General features: G+C 41.4%; 1 protein-coding gene across 4 annotated transcripts in view; it reads right to left on the bottom strand.

The window, feature by feature from the left end:
* The window catches only part of furina (furin (paired basic amino acid cleaving enzyme) a), a 100,978-nt gene continuing 82,775 nt past the window's right edge, over positions 1-18,203 (bottom strand). For 3 of the 4 annotated variants that reach the window (XM_084066394.1, XM_084066396.1, XM_084066395.1), the window contains exons 9-16: positions 15,878-16,090; positions 13,589-13,689; positions 12,256-12,359; positions 11,852-11,969; positions 9,472-9,651; positions 9,261-9,385; positions 8,155-8,289; positions 1-6,287 (exon numbers count right to left, since the gene is read on the bottom strand). In XM_084066394.1, coding sequence (XP_083922520.1) covers positions 5,677-6,287; positions 8,155-8,289; positions 9,261-9,385; positions 9,472-9,651; positions 11,852-11,969; positions 12,256-12,359; positions 13,589-13,689; positions 15,878-16,090 — 1,587 coding nt within the window. In that variant the 3' untranslated portion in view covers positions 1-5,676. The remainder of the gene's footprint in view (positions 6,288-8,154; positions 8,290-9,260; positions 9,386-9,471; positions 9,652-11,851; positions 11,970-12,255; positions 12,360-13,588; positions 13,690-15,877; positions 16,091-18,203) is intronic. The other variant, XR_014601420.1, reaches the window with a different exon arrangement.

Here is an 18,203-nt window from a genome sequence, read left to right as displayed (position 1 = left end):
TCAAATTTGCATAGATCTTTATTTTTTTAGTAGAATCTATAATTGACATCAATTAAATAAGGAGAAAATAAAAGCACAAAACAAATCTTTAAATTACAAGAAAATTACACTGCACCATTCATATAGTACAAAAATAGGCCTTATTTTAGAGCTATGTCCCATGTAATATAGTTCATTCTTTTATATTATTCATAGGTCACTGACTGCACTGTGTGCAGTCACAGGTCAGTGACCTCATAAGAGGTGGGAAGTGGTCAACAGAGCTGCATGAGGCAGCTCCACTGAACCTGCACACCCGAAAGTGTTTCATTTATACTTTAACAAAGATGCGTGCACACGCACACGCACACACACACACACACACACACACACACACACACACACACACACACACACACACACACACACACACACACACACACACACACCTGATTCAGCCCTTAAGTTTATGGTGATGGAATACATTCTCTACCTCCTCCCTCCACAGCTGCTGAACAAACAGAATGCCACTGCCTCTTTATACACAGTAAAATCAGTGTTAATTTCAAGGTGGTGTAAGTGATATTTGTTTTGAGTGTAAAATAGTTTGATATTCTGACAGCAATCATTGCTATAGAGTGTTCAGTAACAGGAGTCTCTCAGCTCTTTGGCAAACAGAAAATACATTTTCAGTTCCGGATACCAATTTTATCCAATCAGGAGAGAACTCATTCAGTATAAAGGATAAAAGATGAGACATTTTTAGCTGGAAAACTTTCAAATTGAAGCTGATAAATTATCTTTGTGGAGTTCTCTCTCCTGACTGGATAAAAGTGTTGAAAATGTATTTTCAGTTTTCTAAGAGCAGGGGAGATGGGTGAACACTGAATGAACACTCAAAGATTACTAATGGAATATATATATTCAACTTTTGGACAAAAACAGGTTTTCTGTCTTTTTATCACATCAACTTTAACTTTAGTGTTACAGGAAGGTTGTGTATATGGAACCAAATGGACCCGTAGGGTTAGTGTTAAATTAACACTAATGATTTACTGTGTAGATATTTAAAGGCAGGAATTACAGCAAAACAAAGGAAACAGAAGTTGATGGATGCTGATTTCCAAATGCAAAATAAGCTCACAGGACAAGTAGTAAAACATGGGATCAGTCTTTGGCTAGGCCAAAGATATTGCTGGGATTAAGCCAAACTTGAAACTGACCACCATAGTTGTAGCATAGGGAGGAATGAACCAAAGCAAAATAGGACATTTCTGATAATCGGAGGAGCTACATAGAACCTTTTTAAAAACATTCTGGACATGAATTGGATGTTAAAGAACAACAAATGGTACTTTTTAGCAGAGTTTTTGTAGAGCGCAATTCTTTTTTAGACCAAAATAAGGTCAAGAGATGAAACTTTACAGGGTAGATCTACAAGCTCACAACGCCTCGCGTTGCAAGGCATTGTGAGTTGTAGATCTGCTATTTTCACAATATTCATCTGGGGGGGGTCCCCAGTTCAAATATGATTATTTTGGGGGGTCACGGCCTGAAAAGGTTGAGAACCACTGGCCTAATATATATCAAAGTGGGCATCCTTGAAATTGAAAAGGTTGAGAACCACTGCTCAGTACTTGCTCAGGACTCTCTACTATAGACGGGTTTCCGAGCGACGTCATCACAGAGCAGAATGCGCAATCTGCGCATGCCTGGGGGTGGAAGGCGCGTTCGAAAATACAGCCCTGAGCGGCAGTGAGTGCACTGGCCAATACAAACTAATAGGCGAGTGTGCTCCGGTGCGTAATTTCCAAACGCACCCATAGGCTTCCCCCCGCAGCTGCGCGGTCATATTCCTCTCAATGTTTACTAACAGGAAACCTGTCTATACTGTAGATATGTTTTTGTCAGAAAACCCAAAGGAAAAACATGATTTATACAAAGCAAACAATAGTTACATTTTGTAAGGATTCACACATCATTTTGAATAGGGCTCATAAGAAATATTTGTTCTTTTTGAGAATAAGGACTCTAAAACCCTGTTTAGAGGTTGTTTTTAAAAGTGTATACCCCTGGCTGAAGCAACGGACTCCCTGTCCCAGTGCATTTTAGAGTTACTGCTGCCATTGGCAAGCAGGGAAAGGTAATTCATTTTATGATACTTGCCATTTATTATTTTGCCTTTCTAGTTGTAATTTTTTGCTTATTTTGTGCAAGAAGATGACCTCACAACGTTAATCAAATTAGCGCCAACATATTTATGGTACAGTGGTACCTCCAATGAAAGATTTTTTCAAGAGATCTTTAAATCAAGCTTCATTTTCTTGTGATGCTTGTACAACTTCCAAGCTAACAATCCCTGCCAAAAGGGAAGACAAACGATGATTGTCATAAAATCGATGTATATCGTTGCTGTCGCGCAGAAACCATATTTCAACTTTTTAGTAGTGTCACACAAAAGTAGCAAAAAGAGCCGATCTACTATGTGACACACTGTGAACTTGTAGATCTTCTATTTTTGCCATTCTATTGTTTTGTTTTGTTTTTGTGAAACTGAAAGTGGTTAATGTGTCTGTGGGTTTTACAAATATTGAACCAATGAAAGGCATTAACAAAAATGACTAAATAATAACTACATTAAATAGTATTTAAGTATGTTTTGGACATATGAGGTTTCCGCCCAACAGCAACAATATGGCAAAAACATTCTCAATTCTTGGTAACAAGAGATCGTGTAGATGACTGAAAGCAATGCTCTTGACTCCAAGCACTGATTTAACACTCAAACATTTCTGTGAATCTGTGAATATTAATAATACTTCGTTGTAACATGGTGTCACATGCTGAAAAGAGCCAATCTGCAAGTTCACAATGCATTCATACTGAATTGAGCTTGTAGACCAGCTACTTTAGGCACATAACACCGCTGTACAACTGCGTATAAACTTAAACACTATTCCTACCCATCCTATTTTCAAGAACATAAATTTACAGCACTTGGGTTAACACCCATGATGATCAACCCTAGAGGCAATATATTGAAGCGATAAATCAAATATAAGGTTTAGGGGTACTATCATTCATGCTGCAGGCTTCCAGACCTGGCACTACTTATTATTTCTAAAATATAAATCGAGAGAGATTATACATCTTCCACGCTCTCCCATGAAACGTTTTACAGTAATATTATAATCATGTAGTAATAACAAGCGAAACATAGCTGAACGGTATGAGAGGTAGATGCAGTCTTGAATGCATGTCATCACCATGACAACCTCTCTCAGCAAGCTCCACAGTTCTGTACTGAAACTAGAAAAGAAACTTCATAACAAAAAAGATGGATCCTAAATTCATACACTGGATCAGTTTATGAGATGCAGATTTTAGAGGTAACAGCTCTAAATAACAACTGCTTTAGAATAATTTTCACTGAAGATATAAAAAAAAAAATCATCTTTGCTATTAATAACATTAAAATTCTAGTTAATTGCTAAATATACTGAACATAATCTCAGGTTCAGACCAGAGGATGACTGGATGATGGGTGTAGAGAAGCTGTGACACAATATATAATACGTCTCAGGATAGTGTAACACTGCCTCAATGTATAAGTACAAAGCTGTGAGCTCAAGGAGAGAAGGAAAGCTACAGGCCAAAATGTTTTCACACAAGAGTGGTCAAAAGACAATTCACATTTCCCACTTTAAAGTCAGTAATTTTTTGGCGAGCAACGCAGTTGTGCGACTAAATATAAATTAGGCTTCAGGTGAGCACTTGACCATAAGCACAGTCGTAATGATGAGAGACATGTGTATGATCTAGGCAGTGCCTATTTGTTTTGATGGAGAGAATAACATGTACCATTCAGTCTGGTCTGTAGGGTACAAAAAATGACAAAAATAAAAGGTTGATCACAGGTCCCACATTATCTAACAGCTGCTTTGACAAGCCCTTGTGTTAATGAAAAGGTAATCTAGTGAGCTGTTTTTGGATATCATCATTGTCAGGCAGAAACCATGTATCTCCATATTTCATCTTTTTTTTTTCCTCCATAAATTATGGCCCTATTTATACTTCGCCGTATGACAGTGTCATGGCAAATCGCCTATAATTACATTCCCAAAACAGGGACGGCAGGTTGAAAGTGGTTAAGTCTGTCTGTGGGTTTTATTAATATATAACAAAAAGTATTAACAAGAGTTTGTGACTTAACATCAACTACATTGGATCCACATTGGAACACAGGCTCTTTTTTGAATTTCCTGAAAAGTTATGGTTTTGAACATAAATGTTTTCCGCCCGACAGCGACAATGTTTCACAAACCCTGCAGCTACTCTCAGCCTTAGCATGTTGAGCATACAGTACCTCTTCCTACAGATGGGATGAAATCTTATCAGGAGATTTATGTACTGTAATTGCCAATAGTAAAAGTCAGCATGGGGTTCTACAATGCAAGGGCTCAGTGGTTGAGAGGGCAGGAGAACTCATATTATCACATTATAACAACATTACCTATCCAGAAAAAGTTCAATGCAGCCTAAAATCTAAAATGGCGGGGGAACATCATAAAAATACTCACAACTGAGTTGTGAGACATCATTAGTGATGACAATGGAAGGACAAGGACTTCTTCACACCCAGAATGGCACCCATGCAGAGGCACGCAGCTAGAAAAAGACACGCAACTAGAAAGAGATTAAAACACTATGATTGTGTCTCATCCTAAAATGAAAAACTGAATACCCAAACGCCCAAGATGGACTCTTTTTGGTTCTCTAAAAATAAAAGGAAGAAATGACATCCAGTTAAATGACGTATCCATGAACATCCACCCTGAGGAGGCACTTACTTTACGGAAATCAGAGTGTGGGTTACATTTCTACATTTTGTCTTTTATTTGACATATTTTGTGGTCCTTTGGTAGGGATGTTGCATTATGCTTTTTCAAATACTGATTTTTTACCAAAAAAGGTTAATAACCTGATGCGGTTTAAAACATTTGCTTTAGCTAATTGTCAGGGGTTCACAGTGAAGCAATACTTTCCAAAATATGACTTTCAGTCCCAATTACTTGATATTATAATTTCATATTTTTAGTTCTAGATGTGACAGAACCAGCCGTAGCTTCTCTGTAACAAAACTAACTATAATGCTCATCAAAGTTACCCCCAGTCCCTCACTCACACTCACTCACACACACACACACACACACACACACACACAAAAACTGTGTTCCCCACATCTAACAATCTCATCTGGCTACTGCACCGAGACCCATGGAAACGAAATAAAGAGGGAGTAAGCAAACGATCCTTGTATGTTTATTGTGACACAAAGAACCCTGAAGTTGTGGGGCGATGTGGGCTCCATCACAGATTCTGTCTGCGAGTGATCGAGATCGAATTGTGGGAGATAGTTAGTTTAAAAGAAATGCACCCAACTGTGAACAGAGCAAGAGCTCAGGCCATCCCCAGCTTTGAGAGGCAACAGCCTCTGATTAGGTCTTCCACAGACGTGTGGACAGACGTGTGGAAGACACAATCCAAAGGCAGGACCCGGATAAGAACCCAGTGAGAGACAATAAAAAGGAATGAGAGATGAAAGCAGGAGACGACTGTGAAAGGTCAGTACCACAGCCCTTCTTTATCAAAGGGAAGGGATTGTTGAGAGCAAGAGAGGAGTGGAAAGGGGGGATGTTAAAGAGCACTTTGCGTCTTGATAAAGGCAGTCCTCTCGTTGTGGACGTCAAACTCTTCATTATCGGAGTCTGTGTTTATCCCTTCTTCCCCCCACACTGTGGGGATCCCGCGGTATGACACCACCCTATTGCCCCCGAGACCGAAGCCTGCCCTCAGGCCCCCGCCAGCCTCCAGGGAGGGCAGCTTGGGGAGCGCACCCGAGCGCAGCTGCAGCAGCAGGAAGACACCCGCAAAGGTGGCAATGATGGCCATGCAGCTGAGCACGGCGATGGTGATGGGCAGCCGAGAGTTGTACTGGGGCTGCGGCCCACCTTTCCCTTGACCCACCATGAAGCTGCCGGGCTCTGGAGACTCGCGGATCTGGTTGAGGTGCAGGCATGTGCCAGAGACCGGGTCCAAGCGGGTGTGAGCGGGGCAGGACAAACATGCCCGGGGGCTGAGGCTACTGCAGGTCAGGCAGGGCGGTCGGCAGGGCAGGCAGGTCAGGACGGAGGCTGGTTCCACGAAGTTCACCAGCGTATAGTTGAGGGGCTGGGATCCCACAGAATAGCCTGCAGGACATTCCTTCACACAGCCCTGCCTGAAGAGGTAGTAGCCAGCGTTGCACTCTGTAACACAAAGAGAATAAGAGATCTGAAATGTATACCACTGATTTAAATAGATAAATAAAACAAAACAAAAAAAGCTTCATAATACCCTGGTGATTTGCCATGTCGGTGTTGTGACGCATAGCAAGCTCCTTTGATCACTTTTATTCTTTTATTCACAAAGGTTACAAATGACATTCCCACATTCATTCTACATTGTCTTAAAACATAATAGAATACACATTTTCAAACATTTTTCACCAGTGCTACTTTTTGCTTACTAAAAATGCAATGACAAAAAGCTTTGCAAATTGTGTGCTGAGTGCAGCATATTTAAGTCAACAGACCCATTTCCATTTCCACTAGGTCCAGATGCAGACCATTACCTACAAAGGCAATTAAATGTGGGCGCTGACAGAGTGTGGCGAGACAGGAGGGGGAAACAAAATCCAATTTACAGCAGGGTTTTAACTGTTGACTCATAGACCCAAGCATTTGTTCCAAGCACAAAGGGATTTGCTCAAATTATTATGCTAATCACTTTAGATCAGATTATGATATACTTACTGAGTTTACAAAAGCACTGCATGCTGTAGTTCAGACTCAATCTGCAGTTGTGTTATTTTTGTCTCCACCAGGAGACTATTGTTTTCGTTCTCGTCCTTCCGTGTGTCCACCGAGCTAACATTGGTCAAGCTTCACGTGACACGTGACAATATGTTGAAAGGGTGTGCTTTGATTGGCTAGCGAGACGCATGATGAAATAGAGCCCTATAAATAGGTGTGTCACTTCAAAACATTGTTTACATGTTTTGAAGTGACATCAGTGCCATCAGCCAAGCTAACATTGGACATGTTAGCTTGGCTGATTGAACATGTTAGCCAAGCTAACATGTTCTAATCCTTAGATGTTCTAATCTAAGAATCAGAACATTTCTAGAAAACTATGGTTAAAGATAGGGTAAGTGATTTCCTTTGGTTAAAATAGCACGGGTCTGCTGGCGGAGACTTGTGCTCCGAGAAGCACATTTTCTAGTTTCCTTTTGTTTTGTTTTTTCTAAACCAAATCTAATGTAGCTTTTCAATCTGTATGTTTGGTTGAGCTCTGTGCCATGTAAGAACCACCAAGAGCCTGCAGGGGTCAGACTATCACCATTTCAGCCAACTATCATGGAGTTTACTTGAATATTGTTGCCATTGGGAAGAAACCTCATATCTCCATATTTCAACTTTCAACTTTATTTTAATAGAATAATGTCCTACTTTGTCATACTACTACAGTGTCACAAAAGTAGCAAAAAGTTACTGATCTACAAGCTCACAATTTAACCGATGAAAAGTATGAACAAAATAAGTATTTACTAAATAACTACAGTGGAACACAGGTTCTTTTTTCAATATTTCCTGAAAAGTAACGGTTTCAGACATACATGGTTTACCCGACAGCGTCGATATACTGTAAGCTATCAGAGAGGCACTGCTCAGTGGTATGTCAGGCCTGCCCATCTGGATTTGGCAGTAGACATAATCTGGATATCATTACTTTTAAATGTTGACTGCAAAGGCAGAAGGATCTGATAAAAAAAGGGCTAGCATTCTTCTATTTTGTAATTGGAAAACAGACCTATAGCCTCTCATGACATGAAGTTTACAGCATTTATATTCATGGTACCACAGTAAATTTGCAAACTCACACATTTGAAATAGGAAAACTTGATGCGAAAAAAACAAAACGGTGTGATAAAGCAGATCAATGTTCCACCCTGTTCAACTGATAGCAACTTGTACAGTCAACATGACTGTACAAATCCCAAATCAGCTAGCGCAGAGGCTGCTACAGTGTGTGGCATAAACTGTAACCAATGGACAAAAGTGATACTGTTCTTACCGATGCAAATCTGCCGCAAGTCAAAGGTCTTACAGCTACCATTACCAGGCTGAGCTGAGAACAGCTCTTCATCAGGGGAACTGGAAGATGCAGACCCTGTTCCATACAGGACCAGAGTGAACTGGGTTAGAGTGCCTGAGAGACGGAGAGATAGGAAGGGAAAATGTGTTAAATTGTCCCGAAAGTAACAGGCCTTGGCATTCCCCGGGGTGTATAATTGTAGCTTCTATCCTTCTTGTTTTATATTCTTAGATTTCTTGGACAAAGCGGCCAAAAAGTATACCTTGAAATAAGCAGCAATCTAAAGGCAGACTTCTGCTTTAGTAAGAATCTATTGTAAGCGTTATAAAGAGCACAACTCCTGAAGGCTGATTTATGCTTTGCGACAAAGTGGCAAGCAACATGTCGCTCACCAGAAATAACGTTTGAATTGAAAAGCAAAATGACATATTTTCAACTGAAGCATAACTCAGACTTCAAGAGTAATAAATTGCGGGGGTGTTACGAGCGGTTCTGCCTTAGTAAATCATCTTTACTGAGGGAGGGGCTGACGGACATGTATAGTTCTGGGATTCACTTGCTGCAGAGAAAAGTGCCGTCTCTAAACCTGATACTGCTAGGTTGTTTCACGGCCAGAGAGCATCATCAGTGCAAGGCTCACTCCGCCTGTCTCATTATACTCCCTGCTTAAATTAAGCTGATTTAGGGCTGGTTGTGTGGAGCTATACAGCGTCTGTTTCACAGTCCATACAAACAGAACAAAGAGGCAGGGATTCTGGGTGTAGACACCATCGCCATTTCATGATGAGGGCATTCTGCACCCATGTGCCATCGTCCCAAACATTTGGCCATTACTTAGAGTGCTGTGGGTGTTAACGTCTAACACACAAATACATAGGAGCCTGCACAAACACATAAGTCCTTCATTTCAAATCTTTATTGTTCCATATGGAACACGTGGGTTATGAACTGTGTTAAGACGTAAACAACTATAAAGGGAATAGTTCTTTAGAAAAAACCCAGCTCAGTGTCCAAGGTGCAGACCATCCGGATTAACAAAAAATGTATGCTTCTTTTACAGTAATGGTGGGAGGAAGCTGACTTACCATAGTCGCTGGCCCCCACCACATTCTCTATTTCCAGAGTCCACTCGCCACAAGGGTTCTCATCCCAGGAGTGGGTGGTCATGAAAGCCCAGTTATTAAAACCCTCTGACGAGTAGTCATGAGGCCTGTCGGAAAGGACAGGAATATAACGATTCATTATACTGGAGATACGTGCGTGTGTGCGTGGGTGCGTGTGCGTGTGTGTGCATACCTGGGGGCAAGCAGTGTAGAGTGTGTGCCCATGGGGCTGATGAGATAGATTGCCAGGTTTCCCCTGCGGTTGTAAGACAATGAGAGCTGGGCCTGTACATGCTCCAATGAAGTCACATGGCTGGCTGTCCCAGCGCAGGAATCCACACTTTTGGCAATCACCAAACGGCTGCCAATGTTCCTGATATATGCAATAAACAGTACATCATTAGTATATACTGTAAATATCAATGCACCCTTGCATATGGATTATGGTTTGTGTTGCTGCCTCGTAGATACTGTAATTGTGCACAAAATGAAACAAGTCCCAGCCGCTGGAACATTCCATTCATCTCTGTGGGTCTGATATTTACAGTCGATTCTGGCCAGTATGTGACTGGGCAGAAGGTTTATGGCCTTGAACAGGATTAGCAGTGTCTGGTAGCACCAACAACCTCTACAGGAGTAAAGTACCAGTCTCTTCTACCCCCAAATCCGCTTAGGAGATTACACACATCCACAATGATTCTGAGTGGAAGTCTGGGGGCACAAATTAGGCTTAAACTGTCACTGAGGTGCCCAAATGATTAACAATAATATACACCGTCTCCAAAATTATATTCCAATAAATGTGGCGTTATGCACTGCTTTGCAGTACTCTCCATCACAAACAACCTTAGAAACAAACACGATCATAAAACAAACACATAAACATATAAGGTACACTACAGTGAATGCGGCAAACGAGAACAACAAAAAAGGTTTCAGTGGTAAATATTTAAATATTGGAGAGACAGAGGATGAAAAACACAGCATTTTCCTATTAATACCATGCCAGTAGAACAGTACATTTTCCCACCTTTTAATTGAGACTCACAACAACACATCGGTTTGATTTAACCCATTAAAACCGGAAACACATCTGTCATTTTAGATTTCTTTGGCTATTCAAAAATAGCAGATATACAAGCTAATAGCGCTTGTATATTTTTTATTTTACAAATGTTTGCTTTAAAAAATATATATTCAAAATGTATATTTTTAAAAATAGCAGATCTACAAGCTTGTAGCGCGGCACTCGTGACACGCTACGAGCTTGTGTATATCTGCTATTTTTGAATAGCCAAAGTATAAAATAATAATAGCTTAAATCTAAAATGACACAGATGCGTTCCCGGATTGAATGGGTTAATTTACCCACTTCAATGACTCCTTTCTGTACTGTTTTCTTGATGCCTCTCTATGGCCCTGATTCACCAAAGCCACCAAAGGATGACTGCTCTTCCCTAATGCTCTATCTGTTCATCACTCATTCCAATGTTGTTGAGCTATTCATCAACAACTCATCACCTCATGTTGCCTCGTGTGCGTGTGTGTGTGTGTGTGTGTGTGTGTGTGTGTGTGTGTGTGTGTGTGTGTGTGTGTGTGAGTGATTTATTATATTTCTAGCAATAGTAGTGTAGAAATAGTTGTTCACAGCAGTTGGATCTTTCTGTTCTTGGATCACCATAACAGTATAAGTTTCATGAAGTGAAGAATGAAAAAAATAGGTAATTGGCAGAAAGAAATAAGTTATACAGATAAAAATAACATAGAAGCCTAAAAACCACCGTGATGCGATACTCTTCTCGGAAGGACAATCTTAAAAATCTTAAAAATGTTCCCTCTTGCTTCAAGTATGTCCACCCTTTACATACATGCACGAACGCATGCACGTACCAGAGCCAACAGAGCATGTCAAAAGATGCCCAGAGCTATGCTCAAAATGGAGACATGACGTGTTATCACAGCGGAGCAAGGCAGCTCTGTCACACATGAGCACCTCTCACACCCCCATCCGGTCACGAACCAGTTCATCTTGTCTCGCCACATCTTCTCAGCTTTCACTTCTTAAACTTCCTGGTCTAAATCAGATCAGATCATTTCATCATTCTCTCATCACAGCCTGAGTTAATCAGTGGGGGCGGCCATAGCTGAGTGGTTAGAGAGTCCGCCTAGGGAGCCAGAGGCCCTGGTTGCCGTAGGTACGATTCCCGGCCAGGACAGCATATGTATCGATGAAATGAAATTTGTCCCTGAGCAAGACTCTTAACCCCTAATTGCTCACAGGTTCTCATTGGAAACAAGACCGCAAGGACTTTCATGAACGACCTGTTAAAAGGAATTATCATATTTATGACTAAGAATGACATCAGGTCCTTAACCACGTGAATCCTAGCGGCCCCATTCTGGGCATGTAATCCCAAAATGTTATGCTCAATGCTAGATTCTTACACGCACAGGGTTAAATTGACACTCAGGATTTTGCAGTGATTGAGCAATAGATCATAATGAGAGTGTGTGTGTGTGTGTGTGTGTGTGTGTGTGTGTGTGTGTGTGTGTGTGTGTGTGTGTGTACTAACCTAGGCTCAGAGACCATGGACAGTACACATTTCTGCTGGGGCCCCACGTTGGTCCACGTTTTTGCCAGTGACACAATTGCGCTTGCATCAAGCAGACCATATCCATATGAATGGCTCACTTCAAAAACAAACACGCACAAGGACAGGGTGACACAAAGATCAATATTGGCCTGCTGAAGGCCAGCTCATTATTATTCCAGTAGAAGTCTTGACAAATTACATTAAGGGGCATTCCCTGTCAAACATATTTCTCAACATCCAAAACCTTGTCTGTAGTCAGTTAATGTGGAAAATTAGTTTAATAGATGGTATATCCAATACTTATCACTCTCAGCAGCATTTAAAAAGTGTAGCTGTCAGAGCAAAAGGAAGATAGCCATCACAATTCATAGGACAAGTTGTACCTTTACGATCAACTCCATTGGTTCTCCAGTCGTTGGTGAGGAGGTGGGCGGGACGAGAAGTTCTTACTACCAGATGTTGCATGTCCCTCCAGGTCAAGTTTTTACTGGAATATTGTGTGTAAGCATACGCACCAGCACACACACACACACACACACACACACACACACACACACACACACACACACACACACACACACACACACACACACACACACACACACACACACACACACACACACACACACACACACACACACACACACACACACACACACACACGAGAAATCTGGTTTAATACTAAGTTGGAGCACTGAAAAGATAAAACAGGCATCTGACAATAAAGTCACATGTGCGTGCAGTCTTAACCAACAGTTGAACATTAAGACAAACCCAGTAAATTAGCAGTCCTGAATTATGTTGAGTTTGCTGTAATTTCTCCTCTTTAATAAAAGGTCATCCTCGTGCTTAATTACAGTTCTAAGGCTTTGATCAGATGGCAGATTTGGGCTGCCAGTGAGAACATTACCTAAAATATCTACTGTATGAGAGACCTGATTACCATAAGTGCAGTCATGGAGGGTTTGAGACAAGTTACACGTGTTAAAGTAGATCACACGACTGATCCTGTGCAGAAGTTTCCTTACTTCTTATTAAAAATCCTCACATGCACAGATCTTTAATACTAGGCCAGTGTAAACTAACGTGTTGATCTACAATCAACGTTTCTCCATCTCTTTCTTGTCCAATTTGTTCCCAATTCCAATTCTTTCTCCCAGCTTAAACCAATTTGGCACCAGACAAATTTTCCCCTCTTCCAGAGCGCCTCCGTTTGTCCCTACATTAGTGCAGCATGACTGTGTAATAATGATTAGCAGTTATACAACAAAATGCCTTTTTTGGAAAAACATGGGCCCATTCGGTGAACCAGAGGCGTTAAAAAGTAATTCATTAAGTGTTATAATCAACCAGAGGAGATGCATAGGCAGGCATAGCTGGCAGGTACTACTGGTTTCTATACAGGCCTGTTTCATATAATACTAGCCCATTAGCAGCCTACAACCAAAAGAGAAATCTATTAGAGAGTATGTATTCTACACAAAGTGGACATTTTATAAGTCGACTGTGCAATGGCACTCTATGATTTCATACATTTAAGTAATGTAATCAATCAATCAATCAATCAATCAATGAAAATAACATAAATTACCTGTCCAAAACAAACAATATAACACAAAAAGTATCTAACCAGTACAGCTAAGACTTGTGCAAATAGAAAGGATAGAAAGGATAAAAAAGTAAACTGTTCAATCCATACTGTGCTCATGCACTTACTTTGCCTCCAGGGCAAGAGCAATAATCCCAGCAGCCAGTGGGGCAGAGGCAGAGGTGCCGGTGTGGGAGTCGGTACATTTTGACTTGAGGTCAGTAGTTACCTGTAAGAAATGGGGTCACACTGGGTTTAACGGTCTGTTGTACAACTCTGACAATCCACTGGTAGTAAAAACACACACCGGTAAGGCCTTTAGCTAGTTCTGTTTTCCACCAGAAATACAATTTGAGCAAATCTATAATTAAAAAAAAAAAAAAAAACGCTAAATTGCACACACAAAATGTAACTAAGCAACGTGCCATTCTATTCGAAAGAAAACATCTTAATTATCTCAAATTAACTATGGGAAAAAATACTCAGTAATCCACATAGCCATACTTAAGACATAATTCAATATCATATATTATGTAATCAATATACTGAGCTTTTCTAAAACTGTGAGATTTTGAATAATGACCAGGGTTTGAATCCCCAGCAGGACATAACATTTTGATAGCGCTATTTATTTATTTATTTTAATTTGACATGTGGATCATATCACTCTAATTCTAAGATATTTACACTGTCAAATAATTGCTTTCAAAATACTACAGTTGGTCTATAAATCACTGAATGGTTTAGTTACAAATCATATTTCTGATATGTTCTACATCATGAACCATCCTGACTTCTGAGGTTGCCTTTAAGTTCACAGAATCCAAACTAAATGTGGAGAGGCAGCATTCAATTTGTATGCATATCTCTGGAACAAACTCCCAGAAAACCACAGGTCTGCTACAACTCTGTTCTTTTAAATCAAAGCTTTGATTCTTGTGCTGCACTATATATTCTCTTTTTCTTATTTTCCATTCTTTTTAACTATTTATTAACTATTCTGAATTGTAATGTCCTTTTGATTCTTTTGTCTCAATGCGAATAATATTTTGTGTAAAGCACTTTAAATTGCCTTGTTGAAATGTCCAATACAAATAAATTTGCCATGCGATGATGTCTTGTCCACTCTTACGGCTGCATGATTTTATGAGTGCACTACACCAAATTCCTAACTGTTGAAGTAAGAATAAAGTACTGAAACTCAAAAGGCATAAAAAACCTGAGCATACATTAAGATACTCTCTCGATGTTCTACAACTGCCTTGTATTCCTTCTCTGCTTCCTGAGTGACAGAACTATTAAATGCATGCAGCAGTGAGGCACTAAGGGGCCCAACACATGTCGGAGAGATGTCATGAGCTGACTGTCCATTAGGTTTTTGCCGCTAGACTGTACATTTGGGAAAACTTAGAGCGTGTGAGCATGCATACATATTATGTGGGTGCCAGCACCACATTTCAAGACAGTTTCAGTAGTCCATTTTTTTCTTGATTTAATAGCCCATGAATGATTGAAAGCGGAATGTTAACCACTTGAACTCTATATACTTAATTGACTGGAGTCCCCCAGGGTTCTATACTAGGCCCCCTTCTTTTTTCCCTCAACACAGAATCGCTTTGCCAGAAATGGCAGTTCTACAAGCTCACAACACGTCACGTTGTGAGCTTGTAGATCTACTATTGTCGTCAAACGTTCGCCCCCAGAATAGGGATGCTATGTATGGTTCATGTGTTTAAAGGAAGGGAGGATTGTGTTCATATTCACAAAGACAATAAGACACGCTATTATTCAGATAATAGGAGCTTCAGTTACCTCTTGGTATTTGAGCAGAAACAAATTCTACCTTGAACTTTTTTCTTCATAAAAAAATAAAATAATCCTGGCATTCTCTAACTGTATCAATGTGGTCATCAGAAACAAAGCACAAGAACCATGGCAGATGTTTGATCAAAATCACCTGTTTGACTTACAAGGACAGCTGTGGTGATGTAATAGAATGCTAGGAATACACTGTACAGTTGGCTTTGAAATCTATTCCTGTGAAAAGACATAAATTACCTGGCACTCACAAAGGATTAGTGCCTTGGCTATGATTCAACAGTTCAGGGGCTACAGTATATAAAAAACATGGGTCAAGTCAATTTTGTAATTAAATTCTCCAGCCTTGTATAAAACCTTTCACCATGCACATGCCAGAATGTGCACAGGGGGATATCTTAAATAATGAAGGCAGGGAGGAAGCGATGCAGAGAGAGAGGGAGAATGTTATATGTGTTCCATATGATCCACAGGTCTTTGGAATATTCTGACACCTTCACTCCTGGAGGGAATATCACTAGCGGGAATATCACAAGCGTCCCGAGTGTGTGATGGCATGCAATTGAATTGTGACAATGTGTCTACACGTAACAACTCACAATCTGTTTCTCGTTGAGGTTCCCCGAGCTGTAGGTGGTGGCAAGTGTGGAGGAGCAGGCTTCGCTGTACCACGGCACATTGCCGTTCTGGGTGGAGCTGCTGATTGACAGGGTGTAGATGCTGTTGGTGTAGCCGTCACAGTTACAGCTGTCCTTCTCCCTTCCTCCATTCCCAGACGCCCAGACAAAGATGGAGCCCAGACCCCCACGGCCCTGTAGCAAACACATTTTAGTCAGACCTTCGAATAGGGGCAGACAACACATAATAGAAATTAACTAGACAACCACAAGGCCGTCATCTATTCCTCAACACATGTTATTTCTTTGAACCACCACTAATGATAAGGATTTAAAAGGGGGGGGGGGGGGCGTTTGCAACCTTAATAGGGATCCCAATGATGAAAGGGTAAATTCATTACAGGGTTCATTTATGAAAAGGCCTATTAAAAACACTGTGCATTCATCACAGAAGTCTGTGTGGCCATACAATGCTTTGAATTAAAAAGAGCTAAATATCAAATGACAGCATTACAAGACAGCAGGGACTAAATGTCAACAGCTCAGAGTAATTTATCAGCCAACTTCTCAGTGCTCACAGTATTCCGACATCATCCAAGAAATGATTTACTGTAATGAGTGGCACAGTCTCTCTGCAAGGATCACAACTGTGTAAGCAACAAAGACTATACCATGTCCAACACCACCCATACTGCCATGTTCTTTGTACATAATGTGGTTACATGCGGCACATATGTTATTCATCCAACAGGCTTTTTGGAACACTGTCACGGATCCACGGTATGTGTTTCCATACACAGGCTCTTCATCTGACAATGTTGTCACTGAGGCCAATATCTTAGTTGTCTCTGTCCATTCACCAATATAACATTGCATACGTCTAGAATTTCACTTGAAGAAGAAAAGAGCACTACCGGTGTAACCTCTCAGTATTTAATTCAGTTATACACAGTTTTGGTCACACAGACCTTCATTTGAAATCTAACTTACAGTAAGTAATCCTTCTGTACCCCCTCATTCATAACACAGGTGGGTATTAGCTTGATGGGTGTGGTCAATTATGGACTACTAGAGTTTCGGGGGGCTACGCCCCCCTCAACCCCAGCCGCGCACGGGGCCCAGCTTGGCCGTGTGTATATTGGGGGACCCAAATCGCCGGAGTGAAACTGGGGAAAAGTTTTTTTGAAAAAGGAAAAAATTTGAAGAAATAATATTTGTTATGTTTCAGGGGGTCCACAGGGGGTCCGCGGACCCCCTGATGGTCCACTGACCCCCTGTGGAGTGTTGGGACGCGCGGGGACACCCCTGGAACATTGCGGACCATTTCGGTGTTTTTTTTTTTTTCATGAAGGTGGTTGCTTGTTTCTGGCGCAGGCTGTGCAAACCTGGCAACCCAGCGCATGCTGCCGCACGTTTAAGTGGCGTAGCGTCATGAGGGTCAGTGGGGCCGTGGCTCGGTCAGTGAAGACCCTGTAGTGCGGATGATATGTGGCATAGAGGGGCAGATTGTAAATCCACAGAGGAAACATCCGTGGGCTACCATTGGTTCAGCGATGTGTGCGGTCGCCCTGCGGACCCTCCTCCTCCACCAATGTGCAGTATTGAGAGCCCTGACGTCACAACAATTGGAGCGATGGGCACTGCACTGTGGTTGGTTAGGGTACAGCTAGGGCCCAGGTAGAACCCAGTTAAAGCCTGCATGGGCAAACCCAGTTAGGACCCGCCTTGGTCCCACATAAACATGGCTAGTTGGGGCCCACCTAAGGGCCAGGTAGAAGCTACTTATAGCCTGCATGGGCATCGCAGTTGGGACTGAAGTGGATGCCGCTGACATTGCTGACATGGGGTCCATATGGTTTAGCCCACCTTGAAACCATATGGGAACTACGCTGGCATGCTGGCTGTAATGCAAACGCTGCATCATACCTGCAGTGTGTAGTTTGATGTTGTGTGTGTAGCAGATATACCTGCAGTGTGTAGATCAATGTCCATAGGAAAGTCAATGCCCAGCAGTGTTTTTTTTCCCCAGCAGAGTTTCTAGTGTCTCTGTGTCTCTCTGGAAGAGGTTGCACATGAACTCTGCAGCCGCACTGAGGCGCTCCAAGCCAAACACTCTGACATTAAGCTGCTTCACACAACAAACATCAGCACCACGCTGCAGTTTGTCCAAAAGACACAATATCTCCTCTCCCACCGACGTCATGTGTTCATTTATCGACAGCCGTACAGACTCCTTTTGACACATTTTACGTCGTTTATCCAGCTCTCACTGACTCTCCACATCGGGCTGTTATTTTCCTGCGATCAA

The sequence above is a fragment of the Gymnoscopelus microlampas genome (genome assembly GCF_963454915.1).
Source record: "Gymnoscopelus microlampas genome assembly, chromosome: 1".
NCBI classification, from domain to species: domain Eukaryota; kingdom Metazoa; phylum Chordata; class Actinopteri; order Myctophiformes; family Myctophidae; genus Gymnoscopelus; species Gymnoscopelus microlampas.
Note: the sequence above shows the minus strand (reverse complement) of the source record. Positions and strands in the feature narration are given on the sequence as shown.